The 21,015-nt window shown below is 35.5% G+C and overlaps 1 protein-coding gene across 3 annotated transcripts in view; it reads right to left on the bottom strand.

Annotated features, from left to right (window-relative positions):
• Window positions 1–21,015, bottom strand: part of LOC114337496 (zinc transporter 2) — a 116,283-nt gene that overhangs the window by 13,311 nt on the left and 81,957 nt on the right. For all 3 annotated transcript variants that reach the window (XM_028287947.2, XM_028287949.2, XM_028287948.1), the window contains 2 exons: window positions 15,120–15,230; window positions 1,030–1,330 (listed from right to left, as the gene is read on the bottom strand). In XM_028287947.2, coding sequence (XP_028143748.1) covers window positions 1,030–1,330; window positions 15,120–15,230 — 412 coding nt within the window. The remainder of the gene's footprint in view (window positions 1–1,029; window positions 1,331–15,119; window positions 15,231–21,015) is intronic.

The raw sequence follows: 21,015 nt of genomic DNA on the forward strand, positions 1-21,015 counted from the left end.
ATGTCCTGCTCCGCCGTAGTTGATATATAGTATTGTCTCGTTTTGTTAATTTCCATTGTCTGCATTTAGGTTTTTTTCGGAGTATTCTTTAAATCTCCTTATAATTTTTTGCTTCTCTGTTAGTAGTTCTCCGTCCTTGTCTTTGTATATCGTCAATTTTGGTCTAAATGACTGTATGCTTTCTTTTATTCTATTATAGAATTTTCTGCTTTTCGTGTATATTTTTGTTGCTGTGTTTCGTACCTCTTTTTTTTTCTTCTGCATATTATACTCGCGTGTATTCTCATCTCGTTATACATTTCCCCTGCTATTTCTAGTGTTTTCTTTTTGAAGTTGATTAAGTCTAGCTTACCTTTTTTCCTCTACTGCAGTTCTGCATTCATCATTCATACCATTCCGCATTTCTTTGTCTCTTGGCTTGTGCAGTATCTTTCCCTCTAGTGTATTTAAGTTATATTTGGAAAGCATAATTGTTTCTTTGGTGGGTTTTTGCGCCCACAGTATAGTAATCTGAGTCTGATTCTTTGGTTCCTGGTATTTTCCACGTTCCTTTATAGATATATTTTCTCTGGAAGTTTGTACTGATAACTACATAACCCTAACCCTAACTCCATTTTGACTGGTTTCAGTACGCAAACTATGTTTCCCAAATACATTTACAGAAGTTTCTTCTTTTCCAGCTTAGCATTAAAATCGCCTAATGTTTTAATAGCATCATGTCTTTGGATTTTATCACATAGTTCCTGTAGTTCTATCATACTTTTAAGTCATATGGGGCAAATTCTGTCTGATATTTGCGTAAAGGCGATAATGGGTTTTCGTAGTCTTTTGGTAACTATAAACCGTACTCCTCGTTCACCTTGTCTGATTTTGTTTCTGGAGTAGTATATCTAGCGATAATTTATTTTCACTAATAATTAGGACAACTTAGTCTGTAAAATTTGCCATTTACTATTCTGAGCTGAATGTAGTGATACAAATACTCTTAAAGGGTTAAGCTTAATATAAAAATATATTCTAGGTACTTACATGATATTAACAATAACACCGACACCAGAGGTAATCAACATAACTTTGGAATCGACTTCGTAAGTTTTGTAAATAATTCTTTGTACGGCCATGTATACCAAGATGCCAGTAACAACCCAAATTAAAAGTACTGAAGTTAGAGCACCAATAACTTCGGCTCTATACCAGCCGAATAACATTTTTTTGGTTGAAGGTCTGTTTGCCATGTACAATGAAAATAGAGAGATCATAAAACTGGCAAAATCTGTTAGTAGATGAGCTGCGTCTGATGCTATTGCTAAACTGTTCGATAAATACCCCCCTGAAAAATATAGTAGACATTAATTAGTATAGTTATCTTTATTTTAAAATATAACTGTTTTTATACTACGAAACCGAAAACTTAAAACACGTTCAATAAACTTCCACATGGAAGAATTTCCTGTAGTTGGCTGTATACCATTAATTACAAGTAAATTTAGTGAAAAAATTCCTCTTAGTAATAGGTATATTTATTCAAAAAACCCTTAAAAGGGCCACAAATATCACAGAACGTTTTCACTCTCTAAAAAGAGCATCATCAGTGTTACCTAAAATAGGTATAACCGTATTAGTGAAGACAAAAGTTAAAGTTAAAATGTTGACCAACGTAAAAAACAAAGTTTGGCTATACAGTGGAACCCCGATAAGTCGGCCCCCGACAAGCCGGAAGTCCGGCTAACCCGGACCGATTTTCATCAGATAACATTTTGATTTTCAGTACATATTTTGTATTTTGACAACGACACCCGATCTGGGTATCGAAATGTTAATAAAATTATTTTTTCAATTTAATTGTGGCTTATTTCTCATCAAAATAGTTAATTATCAGATAAATATTTCAACAACAAAAATGTATGTATGCAATATAATATTTGAGAGATAATGTGTATTTGTGTAATTTGAACTATACAATAGTAAAAATGACTCATGGCACACGCCGGCAGAAACAACAGGCACCTGTCTCTAGTATTCCTTTATTTTTTATTTCAAACTGTGTTAGCATTGTTTAAGAAAGACTAGGTATTTAAAAAATTTTTTTTTTAATCAATGGTCTTAGTTTTCACTGTTCTTAATACATAATAACAAAACATCGTTCCGATTGTGAATGTATGAATACAGTATTGTATTGTTCGCTTCCGTTTGCTTAGGTTTGTGTTTGCGTGTTTTTAGTAATTTAGATGTGTAGGTACTGTGCATATTTATATATATTTCATGTTATTTCAATTCTAACGGAGTTTATCTGTAAGTATACCGTATTTTAATAATATTTACCATATTCTCCGGCTAACCCGGATTTTCGATAACCCGGATCGGCCGCGGTCCCGATTAATCCGAGTTATCGAGGTTCCACTGTACTTCATGCTTGACATGCTGAGCCATCCAAAAATACAAAGGTTAAAACCTTTTAAATGTATTTTAATTTTTTTTTAATATTTAAAAATATAAAATAAAAATGTATACCATTTCTATTCAGTTGCAATGCAAAGGCAACACAATGTAATTTTTCACTTAGAACAGAGAGCGCAGTCCAGCACTCCGAATCGACGATTTTCGACTCTTATTGGAGTCATCATCGGAGAGGCGTAGGCCTGCTGCTCTCTGCTCAATCGAAGTGACCAAACCATGAAAGTTTATCACCGCATTGCAACTGACGTGTATGGAGTAGGTGACTAGCGTCATCTGGCAACTGAAAGGTAAAGTTTTCAATCCTAACAGCAACATTAATAATATTGAAAAATATTAAAAATTTAATTTTAATATTAATAAGAGTCGAAATAAGCTCCAATAAGAGTCGAAAATTGTCGATTCAGAGTGCTGGACTGCGCCCCCTGTTCTAAGTGAAAAATAAGATTGTTTTGATTTCGCATTGCAACTGAATAAAAATGGTATACATTTTTATTTTATGTTATATTAGTATTACTCCTATAGAGTAACTGGGTCCATTTTCCGTTGGAACTTTACCTTTTATCTTTAAAAAATTTATTTTAAAACTTTAAATATTTTTGGGTGGCTCAGCATGTCAAGCCTGTATGTATGACCAAACTTTGTTTTTTACCTTGGTCAACATTTTAATTTTAACTTTTGTCTTCACTAATACGGTTATACTTATTTTAGGTAACACTGATGATGCTCCTGTTAGAGAGCGAGAACGGTCTGCGATAAATGTGGCCCTTTTAAGGGTTTTTTAAATAAATGTACCTTTTACCAAGGGGATTTTTTTCATTAAACTTACATTTAATAAACTGTTCAATAAGTTTTGTCATTCGATAACAGAAGGCATTGCTTCTTCTTTTTCACGTGCCATATCAGAATTATCCGAGGTTGGCGATCACTGTTGCGAAGGCTCAGGGGCATTATTTGATAGGGTTAGGGGGGCATTTGCCCCCCTGAAAATGACTGAAATTTACAAAAAATACATTAATTTTCATCATTACATCATATATAATATATTGTATATATAATGCTTGACCCCCCCCGAATCAAAATTTCAAATGACGCCCCTGCGAAGGCTTCTAGATGGAATAATTGTCATGCATTTGAGTATCTGAGTCCATTCATAAATGTTTTTAACAAGAAACTTGTTTTCTTCCTACGTTGCTACTGGTCTAAATTTCTTTTGTTACATTGATACACTCTTCTTGTGAACGTCTATGATGTTTTATTTCAATCTGCCTATTCATTCTTTATTTACAAGCTATTTAGTATCGACAGGTTACCTACAGTATTTGTTACAATGTAAAAAATCAAGTATTATGCAGTGATTGACTTTTTATTTTTGGAAGGTTTAAAAGCAAAGGCGAACTTGTAACTCCAGCGAGCTACAAGTACTCAGACTAACTGAGTACATAGCAGCTGGATTCAACAACAAGCAGTACATGGAGCAGCATTCCTGGACGTAAGCAAAGCTTTCGACAGAGTATGGCATATGGGGCTCATATACAAAATGCGAGGTTACGGGTACAGCGGGGCGATGACGAGGCTGATCTTTTCGTACTTGGGCGGCCGGAGTTTCAGTATTCGGATAGGACAAGTCCTGTCCGAGCTCGGAAACCCGGAGGCTGGAGTGCCACAGGGAGCAATCCTGTCACCACTGCTGTACACAATATACACCGCAGACGTACCAAGAACACCAGGTACTCTGATGAGTCTCTATCCCGATGACACAGCGATAGCGGCCAAACACAGAAACGTAGATGTAGCAGTGACCAACCTGCAAACAGCGTTAGAAGACATCGAGGAATGGAGTATAAAGTGGAAGATAGCCATCAACTCCGAAAAGGCGCAAGCGATGCTATATAAGAAAGGAAGACAACAGCCAGAAGAACAGCTGACGTTGCAGAACAACCCCATCGAGTGGAAAGATGAAGCCAAATACCTGGGAGTCATCATGGACAAAGGATTAACCTTCCAAAAACATGTAGAAGCCTCGGTCCAGAAGGCCAACATGGCAAGAACAACATTAAGAGGACTCACAGGCAGGAAAAGTAAATTAAGATTAAAAATGAAGATAAGGTTAATAAACAGCATCATATTACTGGTACTAACATACGCATCTCTTGCATGGGGACAAGTATGCAAGACACACAAAAAGAAGATAAAAGCGGTTCACAACAACAGCCTAAGAAAAGCAGTCAAAGTCCTGAAGGACGTCGCAGAAAGATTCCTGTTCAGAGAGCTACAACAGGTGAGAGTTACAGAAATGATGACAGACAAGGCTAGGGTTAAATTCGCGGAGCAGGAGCACCACCCAAGCCCCATACTGCGAGAGATGCTAGGGCATGCGCTTTCTACCGATGGAAGGACAAACGTCCTAAACAGCAAATAGTGGAATAAAGTAAAGAAAATAAAGTGGAATAAATACAGTAAATAAAGAGTGACACAAAGAATAAAATAAAAGTGAAAGTAAAGTGATAAAGAAGTAAAAATAAAAATAGTAGATAGTTCGTAGCTCGAAACACCAAGTGCCGAAGAAACACGTAACCCAAGCATAGGTCCAATACCACGATCATAATAAAGTCAGCCTACAAAAAAATATATAAAAAAGGCGCAAGCCACCAAAAAAATATAAAAAACAAAAAAATACTTGAGCACCAAGCCATTGGACCGAGCCCAGTGAGGCTTGGTACAATGACTTGGGGCCCAAGCAAGCAATTTTTAGTTCGCGGATAAGTGATTAGAAGATAAAGGCATAGAGCGCTTCACGCTGGCCTAGTTTTGAATTCGATTAGGGCACCACATTGGAATCTTATTACCCCGGATTCCATTGTGAAGAGCATTTGGCTACGATAGTTGTGCCCCTATCGCGCATCAGCGTGCTATAGGAGGGAAAGGGATGGCCTGGAGCATTGGAGCGAGGTGGGGTGATCCATGTTTTTACTCGGGTTAAAACACCTCGTCCCAATGAATTGTTACACCCGAATGTACTTTTTCGATAGGAAAAGCAAAGGAAATTTATGAACGAATCTTGAAAGTGTATAAGGAGTCTTCGCATTCAATTAGTATAATAGAAAGATAGGCTGCTGAATTTAAACGTCGTCGGTTGTAAAAGCCTTAAAGACGATCCACGTTAAGGATGTCCAAAAGCAGTAACAACACCAGAAATCGTAGAAAAAATACAGGATATCGTATTGGAAAATCGTCGAGTGACTGAAAGAGATTTAGTAGAAGCCCTATGCATCTCAGTGAACAGTTTAAGCAATATTTTGACTGAAGTATTAGGTTTTAGAAACTGTGTGCACAATGGATGTCGCATTCACTAACAATGGAACAAAATCACATTTGAATGCGACTTTTTGAACAACATTTAGAGCGTTTTCGAAAGGATAAAATAGATTTTGCGCGTATATTTATCAATATGGACGAAACTTAGGTTTGTGGCGATGATCCTGAATCAAAACAAGAGGCTAAAGACTGGTGTGAACCTGATTCTTCAGAATGCCTTGATGGCAAGGTTTCGAAAACTCAGTTGGATACTTACGAACCGCAAAATACCTTAGTACTTGAGGAGCAAAGTGTTCAACAAGTGAATCCTTTCTATAATGGCCTATGGATGTCAAATCTGGACCCTAACCAAGGCAAATATGAAGAAAATAGCCACCAAAAAAGAGCAATGGAAAGGGTAATGTTAGATCTACGACTGTCAGATAGAAATAGGAACGACTAGCTAAGATCAAAAACAAATGTCGAGAACATCACAATAAAAACTGAGAAACTTAAATGGAGCTTCGCAGGCCACACTGCTAGACAAAAAAATCAACGTTGGAACGTCAGAATACAACATTGGAGACCTTATAAAGGTCTACCAAGAGGAAGACCACAGATGATATGGATAGATAACATAAAAAATTAGTAAGAACAAATTGGAAGTATGTTGCTTAAGATAGAGATCGATGGAAGAAGTTGGGAGATGCCTCTCTCTAAAAATGGACGATAGAAGGCTCAGAAGAAGAAGTTAATAAAAAGATATTACATTAATGAATGAATATCTGGAATGTTAATAAATATTAAGACCGTGGAAAAGGAAATGTGAAGGGATGGGAATTCCAATCCGGGACAACTTTTTGTATACAAATTAGAAGAGGAATACACAAAAAATGGACTGGAAATAATCCTAGAAAAGACCGAATACTTAACAAAAGAAAAAGAACCAGTGAGAAACTTGGAAATGGACGAAGATTAACGGCACTGGAAAATTCAAATAGGTACTTAGCATGCATTCTTATTCTTTTACGGCACTACAGCCCAAATTGAGCCTTGGCCTCCTTTATTTTTTTCCTCCACCCTTGCTCTTCCCCATACACGGACTCCTAAAAGGGCTTGTGCGTCACTGTTTACTGTGTCTTCCCAGCGCTTTCTTAGCTTTCCAACCGGTCTCTTTCCCTGCATTCTAGCATTCAGTGCTCTTTTTGGTAGCCTATCCTGTCCTATTCATATCACATGTCCGGCCCATTGCAATCTTTATATTCTAATGAAGTCTGACACAGGTGCTTCCTTATAAAGTTGATAAAGTTCGTTGTTGTATCGACTTCTGAAAATTCCGTTTTCCCTCACAGGTCCTAGTATTCTCCTCAACACTTTCCTTTCGAATGTGTCGAGTTTGTTTTTGGATGTTTCTTTCAGGACCTAGGCTTCATTGCCATAGCATGTTATTGGTCGAATTAAAGTTTTATAGATTCTCATCTTTGTATTTCGGTTGGACACTTTTAGACCGAAATATATGGGAGAGGGCAAAATAAGCTCTGTTTGCCTGCGTTATTCTCTTTCGTATTTCTCCATCTTCTGATCCGTCGGGATATATTTCTACTCCCAGGTATGTAAACTTTCCAACCGTTTCAATGTCATCTTCATGTATAATGTTTTGTGGGACTATATTTCTTCTCGTCTGAGTCATTATTTTTGTTTTTTCTGTGTTAGTTTCCAGACCTAGCATTTTTGTTTTTGTTTTTAGCTCTGCGTATGTTTCCTGTGCTCCTGTTGATGTTCTACTCATAATATTAATATCATTGGCATAAGCGGCCAGTTGAACCATTCGGCTGGGCATTAGGTTTCCTCGTCCAGTTTGCATTTGCCTAACCGCATACTCCAGTGCCAGGTTAAACAATGTTGGGGCCAGCTCATCTCCCTGCTTCAGTCCCTGCGAAATTTTGAAAAAGTCTGTCCGGTGGTTTTGTATTCGTACACATGTCTGAGTTTCATCCATTGTGGCTTTAATGAGTCTTATTATTATTGTGTGGTATTGGCAATTCAGCCAATATATAGTATAGTTTGTTACTTTTGACTGAGTCGTATGCCTGTTTGAAGTCTACAAACACGTTGTGAACATCAATATCGTGTTACCATGATTTGCTCAAGATCCCAGTGTCGATCTTCCCCGTCGGAAGCCTGCCTAATACTCTCCAATAATATTTTCTGCTAGTGGTTGGAACCGCTGGTTTATAATATACGTGAGGACTTTATATGCTGTACATAGTAGAGATTCCACGGTAGTTTTTGCATTGGAGTTTGTCTCCTTTTTATAGATCGGGCATACTATACTTTTTTCCAGTCGTCGAGTATTTTCTCTTCTTGTCATATGTGTTTGATGAGCGCGTGGATGTGACTTGCTAGGTGGTCGCCACCTACCTTATACAGTTCTGCTGGTATTTCGTCAACTCCCGGAGCTTGATTGTTTTTCTGGGCCTTCATAGCTTTAAAAACTTCCTCTATAGTTGGAGCTTCTACTCCATTATCTACTTTATTCTCTTCTACGTAGTTCATACCCATTTCATCTTCCATGTCTACTTGTGTTCCAAGTAGGGTCTGAAAATAATGCTTCCAGGTTTCTGTGACTTTCTGTTGGTCACTGATTATTTGCCCACTTTCATCTTTACATAGACTTGTCTGAGGTTTCTACCCACTTCTTATCTTTTTTAGGTATTCGTATGCCCCTCTAATTTCGTTGTTTTTGAAATTTTTTTCCATTTTTTCTATTTGTCTAATTTCATGGGCTCTCTTTTTCTTTCTACATATCTTGTCTGCTTTCCGTCTTGCGACTTCAAATAGTGTTCGTCTTTCCCGTGTTCTTCTTAGCATGCATACTCTTAAAGAATGGAACCACCGAGTAAAAGTAAACCAGCAGATTAGTACAGACAAGAACATGTATTAAACAAATGTGCGGGGTATTGTGGGATAGACAGATTACCAGAAATACAAAGAAGAGAATATATAATACCTTGGTAAGTAGTGAAATGATCTATGGAGCAGAGAATTGCGTAATAAACAAACGAAACAGGTCCAAAATTACAGCAATTGAAATGGAGTTCATGAGAAAAAGCTGCAGAGTGACAAGAATAGATTTCATTGCAAATGAAGAGATAAAACGAAGAATGACAGTAGAACAACGCATACTCATTCAACGCTACATTGAAGAGTTTAATTTGGTGAGATGTGAGAAGAGCAGATCGTACAAGGTGGTTATCAAAGATTTAGGATTGGGGCCCAATAGGAAAGAGAAGAAGAGGTAGGCCCCGATGATCATGGAGGGATGAAGTGGACGAGGTCATGGAAAGACGAGATCTTAGAGATGGAGAATGACATAACAGAATGGACTGGAGACGTTGGCTGAAAGAAGGAAGGCGGCGACAGCTGTAAAAATCCTTATATAGGATCAAATGTAGATAGATTAATAAATGAAATTGAAAATTCCCTACATTCGAACTATAACCTCTCATTTATAAAGTGTGCACCCACAACACTCAACTATCGACAGGAAAATCATTTAATAGTTTGTTAATTAAAGTTGACGAAACAATTTAATAGAATAATTCCACGGAATGTTTGTAAACAAAATCTGAATTTATCATGTGGTGGATATACATGAACGACTTATTTCAATACGACCATTTTCAACCAATCTTCATTTATTAACCATTTTTAACTGATATTAATGAGGCAGAAAATGTCAACAACTTAGAAATAAAATATTACATAATAAACCGTTTCCTATTATCGTTTTAGTAATAAAAAATGGTGCAAGCATTCAAAATATAGATAACGTTGGTCCAAACTTAAAAAAAATAGTCATATTATGTGTTGAAAAATTGTTAAAAATAATCAGAAATCCCTTATACGAGCTATCGTTCATTGAATACACGAATGCACATTCGTGTATTCAATCAAAGGTGCTATTGAAATGACGCAAAAATCATTACTTTGTGAAAATTGTACTTAGATCTTTAAAAATATCCAGAAGACAAACAGAATTGTAGAGAATAAAATGACAACAAATATATACTATATAGACTCGGACATAGATCTTCAAAACCATATGGTCGCCAAAAAGGAAGCGAAAGTAGCAGTAGCAAAAGCTAAAGCAGAAGCGTATTCAAACATATACGATAAACTTGATACCAGGGAAGGCGAAGCAAAGATATATAAAATAGCCAAACAGAGAGCAAAGAAAGCAAGAGATTTTAATCAGATTATATGTATCCGAGATGAAAATAATAAAATACTAATTCACGAAAACGATGTCAAAAAGAGATGGAGAAAGTATTTTGGCAGTTTATTAAATGAAGAATTTGACAGACAGCCTGTGAAGTTAACGGAGACAGTAACAGCAATGGTTACCAGAATAACAAACGAGGAAGTGGCTCAAGCGGTTCAAAAAATAAAGAAAGGAAAAGCAGTCGGACCAGATGACATTCCTGGGGAAGTATGGAGAGTATTGGGAGAGACAGGAATAAGTTGGCTAGCAGGTCTATTTAATAGAATTATGGAAGTTGGACAAATGCCAGACGAATGGAGAAGCAGTATATTAGTACCTGTCTACAAAAACAAGGAATACATACAACAATGAACAAACTACAGGGCTATAAAACTACTTAGCCACACCATGAAAATATGGTAGAGAGTAATTGATAGACGGATATGTGAAGAAACCGAAATATCCGATAATCAATTTGGCTTTATGCAGGGCAGATCAACAACAGATGCAATTTTCATTGTAAGGCAACTGATTGAAAAATACAGAAATAAAGAGACCAATGCTCATATGGTATTCATTGATCTTGAGAAAGCATATAATAGAGTTCCTCGAGAGATTCTGTGGTGGGCACTCAATAAGAAAGGAGTCCGTGGCGAATATGTAAGGATTGTGAGAGATATGTATGAGGGAGTAACGACTAGTGTTAGGACAGGTGTGGGAGAGACTGATAAATTTCAGGTGAAAGTAGGATTGCAGTGGGCTTAGGCTCGGTGCTTAGTCCTCATTTATTCTCATTAGTTTTGGACCATATAACAGCGAAACTACAGGGTAGCATTCCATGGTGCCTAATGTATGCTGATGATGTAGTGTTAATAGGAAATAATGAAAGAGACAGAACAAAAACTGGAACAGTGGAGACAAGCTCTGGAGGAAAAAGGTTAAAACCTAGTAGGACAAAAACAGAGTATTTGGAATATCCATTTAAAGATGGAGTTACTACAAATAAAATGGTATCTTTGGATGGTGAAATTATTGTGAAAAGCAATAGTTTTAAGTACCTAGGATCGGTATTACAGAGTAATGGAGAAATAAATGGAGATGCATGCAGTAGAATTAGGGCTGGGTGGATGAAGTGGAAAGAAGCGAGTGGTGTGTTGTGTGACAGAAAAATTCCAATGATGCTGAAGGGAAAATTCTATAAAACACTCATAAGACCGGCTATGATGTACGGAACTGAATGTTGGGCAGTGAAAAAGAAAGAGGAACAACGAATGCATGTGGCGGAAATGAGAATGCTTAGATGGATGAGTGGAGTGACAAAGAAGGATAAAATTAAAAATGAGTATATTAGGGGAAGTCTAGGTGTGGCACCAATTGATGCCAAAATGAGAGAGCATAGGTTAAGATGCTTTGGTCATGTTCAACGTCGAGACGTTTATCACCCAATACCAAGAATAGCTGAAGTGTAGATTCCTGGAAGGAGTAGGAGAGGAAGACCAAAGAAGATCTGGGGGAGACGATAAGGCAGAACATGTTGGTAAAGGGGATTAACATTGATATGACCCAAGATAGAATTGTGTGGAGAAATGCAATTAGGGAAGCCTACCCCGCATAGGGATAAGGCAAAGAGAATGATGATACTATATTATATGTAGATAATAAATATGACATAAAAAGAATACAAAGAAAAATGTTTTGTTGTCTATACAACTACTGTCAAAATACCTAAAACATTGATCTGCTAACGGCTACCCCCATTAAGATAGGCAAAATACCCTCACTCCCAAGAATGCATTTTCTCCACATTTTTACGTTTTATCCGATTAAAAAATAAAACTCAGCGCAATTTTAACCCTCCGCCCCCTTCCCCCTAACCCCACGACCAAAAACGTCAATTTATTTTTTTTACGTGGGATGAAATCAATTTAAATTTTTTTAAAAAATTCACGTAGTTGAGGCTTTTACAAAACATGTCTATTTTTTATAGAACCGTGGGTTGTTGTACGCATAACCTCAAAAAAAATTTATTTCTTTTTGGAAAAAAGAATTTAAAATAAAAAATAATTATTTTTTTATTTTGTTTATTTTATCAGAAACTATATTCCTAATTTTTTCGAGATTTTTCCGTAATATGCGCCACCTTCAAAAATTCCAAAAGCTAGTTTTATGTTGGGTTTTGGGGATTTTCCCCATTTTAGAGACTTCAAAACAGATTAGATTATGATTTTTTATAGCTTATATAATTTAAAGAAACTGATTTCTTTAGGACAACCAAAAATGGGAGAAACACGTTCAAACTCTCAAAAAATAACCCCCAAAAAACCCTTACGGTTTTGGGGGATTTTAACGTGTTCCTCCCATTTTTTAATGTTCTAAAGGACTCAGTTACTTCAATATATATAAAATGGGGAAAATCGCCAAAAGTTCCCTAAAAACCAGTTTTCTGAATTTTTGAAATTGGCGCACCTTACGAAAAAATATGAAAAAATTAGAAATATAGTTTTTGATAAAATACAAATAATAAAAAAAAATAGACCTGTAGCCATCTCCAACCTAGGGGTCTATAAAAAATTACATGTTTTGTAAAAGCATCAAATACAAGTGTGAATTATTTTAAAATTTTAAATTTATTGCATCCCACCTAAAAAAAATAAAAACGAAAAAACGACATTTTTTTCGGTGGGGAGAGGGGAAGCCAAGATTTAAAATTGCGCTGAATCTTATTTTTTATTTACATAAAATGTAAAAAAATGTAAAAAAAAATGAATTCTAGAAGTATTCATTTGGCCTATCTTTGGCCTTTTCGTTGGCAGTGAAGCCATAAACCTGCCAAATCTCAATCAAACTTGTTGCATTCGATTCGTAAGAAATTTGGGAAACTTTTGAACTAAAGTAATGCCTAAATGAAAATTACATTATTGAACAAGGAAAATGCATTTTCCAAAATGCATTTTGAAGTGATGAAAAATGATAAATTTATAATTCGGAAATAATTAAATGAAATGAGTTCAATATTATTACTCCGGGGTTTGTGGGTCTGATAAACATGAATATCATGACGGAGATGGTCTCCGAGGCACCTGGTATCTAGGATGGGCACGCATGGTTTCCTGGAGTTTTGTAGAAATTAGGTATTATAGCTAATTAGATATATGGATAATTCATTGTTAGTATACAGTGCTCTGCAGCTCCAGGTAGAATGAAATGGCAAAAGATATTAGTAACAAATAGTTATTGTTGCAGAAGATACTGTCATACTCGTGCTACTTACTTACGGAAAAGAAGAATATATTATATCAAAAGACTTGATTAAATCTGTTTCTCACACGAATCTATACCTAAAAAGCGACTCCAGACAACGAGAAAACAGTTGTAAGCAATCAAATTGATTTTGTTGTGATTAATCATAGATTTAAGTTAATTATTCAGAATTCAAAAACTACTCAAACATGGATATAGATTCAGACCACAACCTGACATAAACTAAAAACAATAAGTCGAAGGATGCTAAGAAAGAAATACAGTGCGGTGGAATAAGTGTTGCCCCCCCCCTATTAACTTGTTTATTTTAAGAATATAAGCAAAACGCTCGGATAGGTCGATTTTTAAACTAACCATAGTATATTATAGCATCAACGTTTCGAACTTTACGCGATCCCTCTTCAGGTGACAGGCATAACTTTGATTTTTTTAAATGGGAAAGTACATCATGTGATACCTCATTAAAAAGCTCTTAAAATACTGATTTCAAAAATGTATAATACTTTAATCCTGTTTGAGAGCGTAGGCGCAAAATTTCGGTCGAATTCTTTCTAAATGCAATCATTTTTTTCGAATCCTGAAAAAACTAATAAATATTTTTGAAAAATTTAAACGCAGAATGAAATATTACAGTATTCTCGATGGTCCAAAGTCACTGAGAACTCCTATAATGTTTATTTTAATGAGTCACAGGGGTGAAAAAAAGAGAAAATTTAGTGTGATTTTTAATTTCAAATATATCATTCAAAAGAAACTTTTTGTTTATTCTAAGGGACTGTCAGCCCTCGGTAATAATCTAATCTTTGATTTTGCGTTCAAATTTTTCAAAAATACTTATTATTTTTCTCAGAATTCGAAAAAAATAAATGCGTTTAAAAAGAGTTCGACCGAAATTTTGCGCCTACGCTCTCAAACAGAATTAAAGTATTATACATTTTTGAAATCAGTATTTTAATAGCTTTTAAATGAGGTGTCACATGATGTACTTTCCCATTTAAAACAATCAAAGTTATGCCTGTCACCTGAAGAGGGATCGCGTAAAGTTCGAAACGTTGATGCTATAATATACTATGGTTAGTTTAAAAATCGACCTGTCCGAGCGTTTTGCTTATATTCTTAAAATAAACAAGTTAATAGGGGGGGGCAACACTGATTCCACCGCACTGTACATGTAATGTAATTACTATTTAAAAGAGAAAAGTGAAAGTCGGCCAAATTAATTATTTTCAATAGTCAAGCTGCACCAAATAAAAGAACTATTCAGAGCAGCAGCATCTAAGATCAGAATAGCAATGATGATTGCCAACCTCCGTCGCGAAGATAGCACGTCAAGAAGAAAAAATAACAATTTTGAAAAATTTTAAAGAAAGTTCTGAATGGATCGGATTATTTTACGTTGATTTTACTTCTATCCTCTCTATCTGATGCGAAACATGGCAACTGACTACATCCCTGGAACGACGCCTACTTGCATTGGAAATGGACTTCAGGAGAAGATCTGCTAGAAAACCAAGGCTTGAAAGAATACAAAATGACCAAATCAGAAATATAATGGGAGTCAAGTCAACCATCATAGACGAAATTCAAAGGAGACAACTGATCTGGTATGGTCATGTAGAAAGAATGGATGACGACAGACTGCCAAAACGAATTCTAAAATGGACGCCCAGGGAAAGAAGGAAGAGAGGAAGGCCGAAACAATCCTGGCTAGGCAGAAGGCAATGTTGGAAAGGAACCTTCACCCTGGCGAATGGAACGACCGACGAAGCTGGAAACTGGGAACCGGAAGACGAAGAACGCTATAAATAACCGGGATAATAGTAATAATAATGATTTTACTTACCTACTATTTCTCCTAACATAAATATTACGCATAATATACTGGCCATAATAAGTTTTTTTCTTGCCCGGTTGTCCACTTCAGGAGTTTTATTTGAGTGACAGTGCTTGTTAACTGAAATCAAAAATAGAAAACATATATTTTCCATAAAAGGAAAATGTTTTAACAACCTTACATTCATCCATTTAAATTAAAAATCTGTTATGTTATAAATTTTAAATTTGATCTATCTTTGCATCCAATTCGATTAAAATCGCATCATCTCTGGCCTGATTTCATTAATCTTATTAATTCACTTCACAAAAACTTTGTGACAATTTTCTTACGTCCGATTGTAATAATCTTTATATTCACGTAACACATTTTCACTCTGCCACCCAAGTAGTCTAGGTTGGGAGGTCGCTCCCATATGAAAAAAATTCTGATTCGGTTTCTTTGCGAATACCTGTTCAAAAATGGCCCCTTTAAAAGGTACTAGTACACTTTAGAAGATCAAAAATAATCATTTTTTTCAAGAATTTTTTTCTCAGAACCTTTATTAAAAATGAACATAAAACTTTTTACATATTAATATCTAACTTTTAGAGAGAGTACAAAAAATATATCTTTGTTTATTTATGCACATACACTAATATTGTAGAGGGCGCAAAAGTCGAGGCCTCAAGAAATGATGGCGGACAGTTAATCTTAGGATTGGGATATCTGAAACAAAAATATCGTACTGTATTTGAAAAAGAAAGGTTTCTTACGTCACAATTTACCACAATTTGACTAAAAAATACGAAATAAATATTTTTTAATCATGAAATACTTAAGAAAAACGGGCGATTTTTTCACAAATTTTTTTCAAATTTCCGTAAAATCTTTTTTTGTGGAATATTTCACTAACGGTGGTAAATTGTCACGTAAGGAACCTTCCTTTTTCAAATGCCGTACGATTTTTTTGTTTCAGAGATTCCAATCCTGAGATTAACTGTCCGCCATCGGTACTATTTTTATCGAGGCCTCGAATTTGGCGCCCTCTCCAATATTAGCGTGTGTGCATAAATGAAAAAAGATATATTTTTTTGTATTCTCTAAGAGTTAGATATTAATATGTAAAAAGTTTTATGTTAATTTTTAATAAAGGTTCCGAGAAAAAAAATCTTGAAAAAAATGCTTATTTTTGGTCTTCTAAAGTGTACTAATACCTTAAACAAACTTGAAGGGTTCCGAGCGAAATTGAACAGAACAGAAATTCTTTGAGTCACTTTTTTAAACAGATTCCAAAACTAACCTTTTTCTTCTCCGAAAAAACCTTATTTTAGGTTTTTTGGACCATTTTAAATAAAAAAAGGCTGTTGCTATTGTCTACAAAGTGGATAGTTTTCGATAAACGATTTAAAATTTGAGAAATATGAAAATACGCATTTTCGAGGCTTGAAAACTCATAGGTAAATTATTAATTTAGAAGATGACAAGTACCTAAACTGAAGTTTAAACATTCAACTTTAAATTTCTGATGAGTAATGGAAGCTAATAAAATAGTTAATTATGCGCGTCTACTCGATTTTTAAGCCGCCGTGCCGCAGAGCGCCGTACTATATTATGGTGCGTCTCTTATATAATATTATACATACTATCCCCTACCTGACATTTAGTAAAGTTTATTATTAGCATAGTTTTTTAAATAATTTATTTATTAAATTAAATATATTATTTCCTATATGTCAATTAAATACGCCAATTGTCACAATACAATAAGTGTTTTGTTATATTCTTCTTTTTTTAATGTGATGATACAAAATATTTATTTATTAAATATAAATATATTTATTTGTATTAATTGTAAATAAAACTGTAATTATACAGAGTGTCCAGAAACTCTCCCGCCAAACGAAGACCGGAGATTATTCAGATAATTTTAAGACAATTTAACCCAATTCACCTAGGCCGAAAATGCTTCCTAAGGGAGCTAGAGCTCTTTAAATATGGCGTCTTGTAATTAGTTTTTTTTAAATACCTCCAGAATGCTTTTATTTAGAGAAACGAAAACTTGTATGTGTATTTATCTTCCAGATGTAAATCGTTTCCATCAACAGCGAATTTCTAGTACCGGTCATAGGCGTCCGTTTTGGGTAGGGCAACGGTCATTTTATCACATAACTTTTTTGTCTTTAACTCTTAAGGGTTTTTGACACTAAATTATTAAATTGTTGGGTATTATAGTACTAAAAGGTTCTCTTGCTATAATAAGTCGATAGAATGAACTGTTTTCTAAAAAAATCGATTTGAAAATTTTTGTTTGTTGCATTAAAAAAAAAATAAAAAAACTATTTAGAAAAATGAAAACGGGTACTTTTATTTATCTTCCAGAGATAAATCGATTTCGTTCGTTTGCAAAATTCTAGTACCGGTCATATGCGTCCGTTTTGGGTAGGTCAACGGCTATCGCATAACTTTTTTGTCTTTAATTTTTAAGCATTTTTACACTTGATAATTAAATTATGAGGTATTCTATGATATGGATGATACCCAATTTGGGTTCCGCAAAGGACTTGGAACAAGAGAGGCATTGTTTGCGTTTAATGTCCTCTCTCAAAGATGCTTAGATATGAACCTGGATATTTATTCCTATTTCATCGACTTCGAAAAACCGTTCGACAGGGTCCGACATGAAAAACTAATAGAATTATTAAGAAGATTATGTTATTAAAAGTTACTCTTGCTTTAAGCCGGTAAAATACACCGTTTTTTTGAAAAAAATTTTCAATTTTTTTTTCAAATTCAAAAAACCAAAAATTTTTAAATCGATTTTTCTAGAAAACGGTGCATCCTACCGACTTAAAGCAAGAGTATCTTTTAGTACTAGAATCCTCACAATTTAAAAATCCAGTGTCAACATGGCTTAAAAGTTATAGACAAAAAAAATATGCGGTAAAATAACCGTTGCCCTACCCAAAACGGGCGCCTATAACCGGTACTAGAAATTCGTAATTGATGTAATCGATTTACCTCTGGAACATAAATAAGTGTACCAGTTTTCGTTTTTCTAAATGGTAGTGTTCTGGAGATATTTAAGAAAAACTAATTCCAAGACGCCGTCTTCAAAGAGCTCTATCTCCCTTTTTTTGGACTAGGTGAATTGGTTTAAATTGCCTTAAAATTGTCTGAAGAATCTCCAGTCTTCGCTTGTCGGGAGAGTTTCTGTATAATATTTGCATTTTTTAAAATTAATTTATTATTAACATTTCTAAAATAACTAAAATATTAATTTATTTTGTATCGATCACAATTAAAAAAGAGGCATTATTTAAATAACAATACGGTTATTATATTGTGATGAGTGGCGTGTTTAATTGGCAAATTGGCACATTGGCAATAATTAATTTAATTTAATAAATAAATAAATTATTTAAAAAAACCTGTGTTAATAATAAATTACAAAATTTTAATAAATATCAAGTATTTTTAATAAATGCCAAAAAATAAAGGAGGTTAAGGCTCAATTTGGGCTGTACTGCCGTAGAAGAAGAAGAACCAATACAAGGAAGGTTTCAATGTCGACTTGGTCCTCCTTCTCATTCCTCGAGCCCTTGTCAGGGCATGGTGACACTCCAAATATTGTTAGCTTGCTGTCTTGATTGGCTGCGATCCTATGCCAGGTGGACGTCTTCATGTAGGGACTTTACTACCGGTCCTCATTTGGACTGCCCATCGTGTTGAAGATCTTCCTCGTGGTCTCCGGCCTTCTACCTTTCCTTTAACTAGCAATATTTACATGGTCCCCGTTCTTCTCGCTATAGGATCATCATCACATAGCGCTACAACCCTGGGTGGATCTTGGCTGACTGTACAACTTTTTTCCCATTTGTTTGGTCTTCCATCAACCTAAAGTCAAATAAAATGTTCATTTTCCGGAGGTCTGCTTGGATATTATCTCTCCATCGCATTCTGGGACGTCCCAGTGGTCCGTTGCCTGTAGGAATCTCCTCCCATACCAGTCTTAGGGTAAGAACAGAACAAGTGGGTCGCGGTGGAGGTGGAGGTCGCGGTCGATGTCGATATCCATGGAAAACAAACACATTGTAGTGATTGGAAGAGAACAGAGCAGGTAAGTCGCGGTGGAGGTTCCATCGATGCTTTTGAAAATAAAATGAGTTTGTTTTACATGGATGTCTACTGCGCGGCCTACAAGGATGCTTCCCTGTGATTGGTCCGTTCGAAGCCAAGTTGTTATTACCTGCGCTATCTGAGTTGATACTTTTTATATAATCCCTTTTTTCTATTCAGTTTATTTTTGAATTTCTAAAGTATTTAAATTAGTACATTTTTGAAATATGAAGGAGGATCTAATTATTTATGGCTGACATTTCATCACTATCATCACTTGACTGACACAACATCGCAAAAGCACAGTATTTTTGTCATTCAAATTTCATTAAACTACTTCACTTGATAGTGGTTCTAGCTTGACTGACAGCGCAGGTGACCTCCTTGCTATGTGCTGTCAACATCGACCGCGACTTAACTAGTAGCATCCACCGCGACCTCCACCTCCGCCTCGACCCACTTGTTCTGTTCTTACCCTAACAAGTCTCTCGTTATGAAGTTTGTGCACGTGGCCTGTCCATCTTAGTCGCTGCGATTTAATTTCTTGGACAATATCGGCGTCATTGTTATTTTAATTCGATATTGGTTCTGATCCTATACTGGTTTGTGATAATGCCGTGGTGAGGGTCCGAAAAATTTTCTAAGTATTTTTCGTTCAAAACGTCTGAGCTTTTCTTCGTTTGCTTTGGTCATGGTCCACGTTTCGCATCCATATGTCAGTACAAGTCTGACGAAGGATTTATAGATTTTGATCTTTGAACTTCTTGTAAGATTGTTTGATTTTATAAGCTTATTCAGTGCGAATAGACAGCGTTTTGCCGATTGGCCTCTGTCTTTTATTTCTTCAGTAACATCGTTGTCAGCTGTGATTGCGGCCCCCCAGATAGGTACTTAAAACGTTGTACTCTTTCGAAATTGAAGATGTTGACCGTCACATTTTGTCCTATCCTGTCTCTTCGTGTCGTTCTATTTATACACATACACTTCGTCTTTTCTTCATTAAACTTCAGCTCGACTTCACTGCTTGCTCCTTCCACCTTGTTGAAAATGTCTTTTATGGATAGGATGAAGTCTCCAACGAGATCCATGTCATCTGCATATGCTAGTAATAGCTTGGGAAGATGCTTCTTCTCGCTATATACCCGAAGTAATTTAGGTATGCTGGGTTTACTTTTTTAAAGCCTGTCTTTTATATGAAGTCCTTCCAGAATTGACAGGTTGGTTCTGCCCAGGACACGCGTAGAATTATTATGTAGCCCCACATTTCGACGGCTTCTATCTTACTTCTATCGATTTACTTGAGAGTCCACGTTTCAGTTGCGTATATAGCAATGGGAAAATAAGGGCATTGACCAACCTGAGCTTAGTATTCCTTGTTTTTATTCGGTCTTTCCTTATCCGGCTTCATTCAGGCTTAAGTATAGTAATATGAAGGTCGTGTGTTAGCGTAGAGCTTATATAGAACAGGTCTAAGTCGTGTAAACTGGTATAATAGTCCAGGGTAATAAGGTTTTTTCCATGACACTTTAACAGCCAGGATACTGAAGCATTTTTTCGACAGGTAATGCCCATAAGAACAAATTGTAATTATTTCCTGCGTAGGATCTGGCGGCCATTTTTATTTACAAACAATTTAGTGTCAAAAAACGGCCTTTTTCCTTGTTTTTTCAATTCAATGGAAAACAGTGAAACTTACAGTGTTTTTAGGACAAACATATTCGAGAGCATGGAAAAGGCTTTAAAATGACGTATTATAAAGATTCATATATTTACTCATTTATTGTTAATATAACTGCGAAAAAAGTCG

The sequence above is a fragment of the Diabrotica virgifera genome, chromosome 10 (assembly GCF_917563875.1).
Source record: "Diabrotica virgifera virgifera chromosome 10, PGI_DIABVI_V3a".
NCBI classification, from domain to species: Eukaryota; Metazoa; Arthropoda; class Insecta; order Coleoptera; family Chrysomelidae; genus Diabrotica; species Diabrotica virgifera.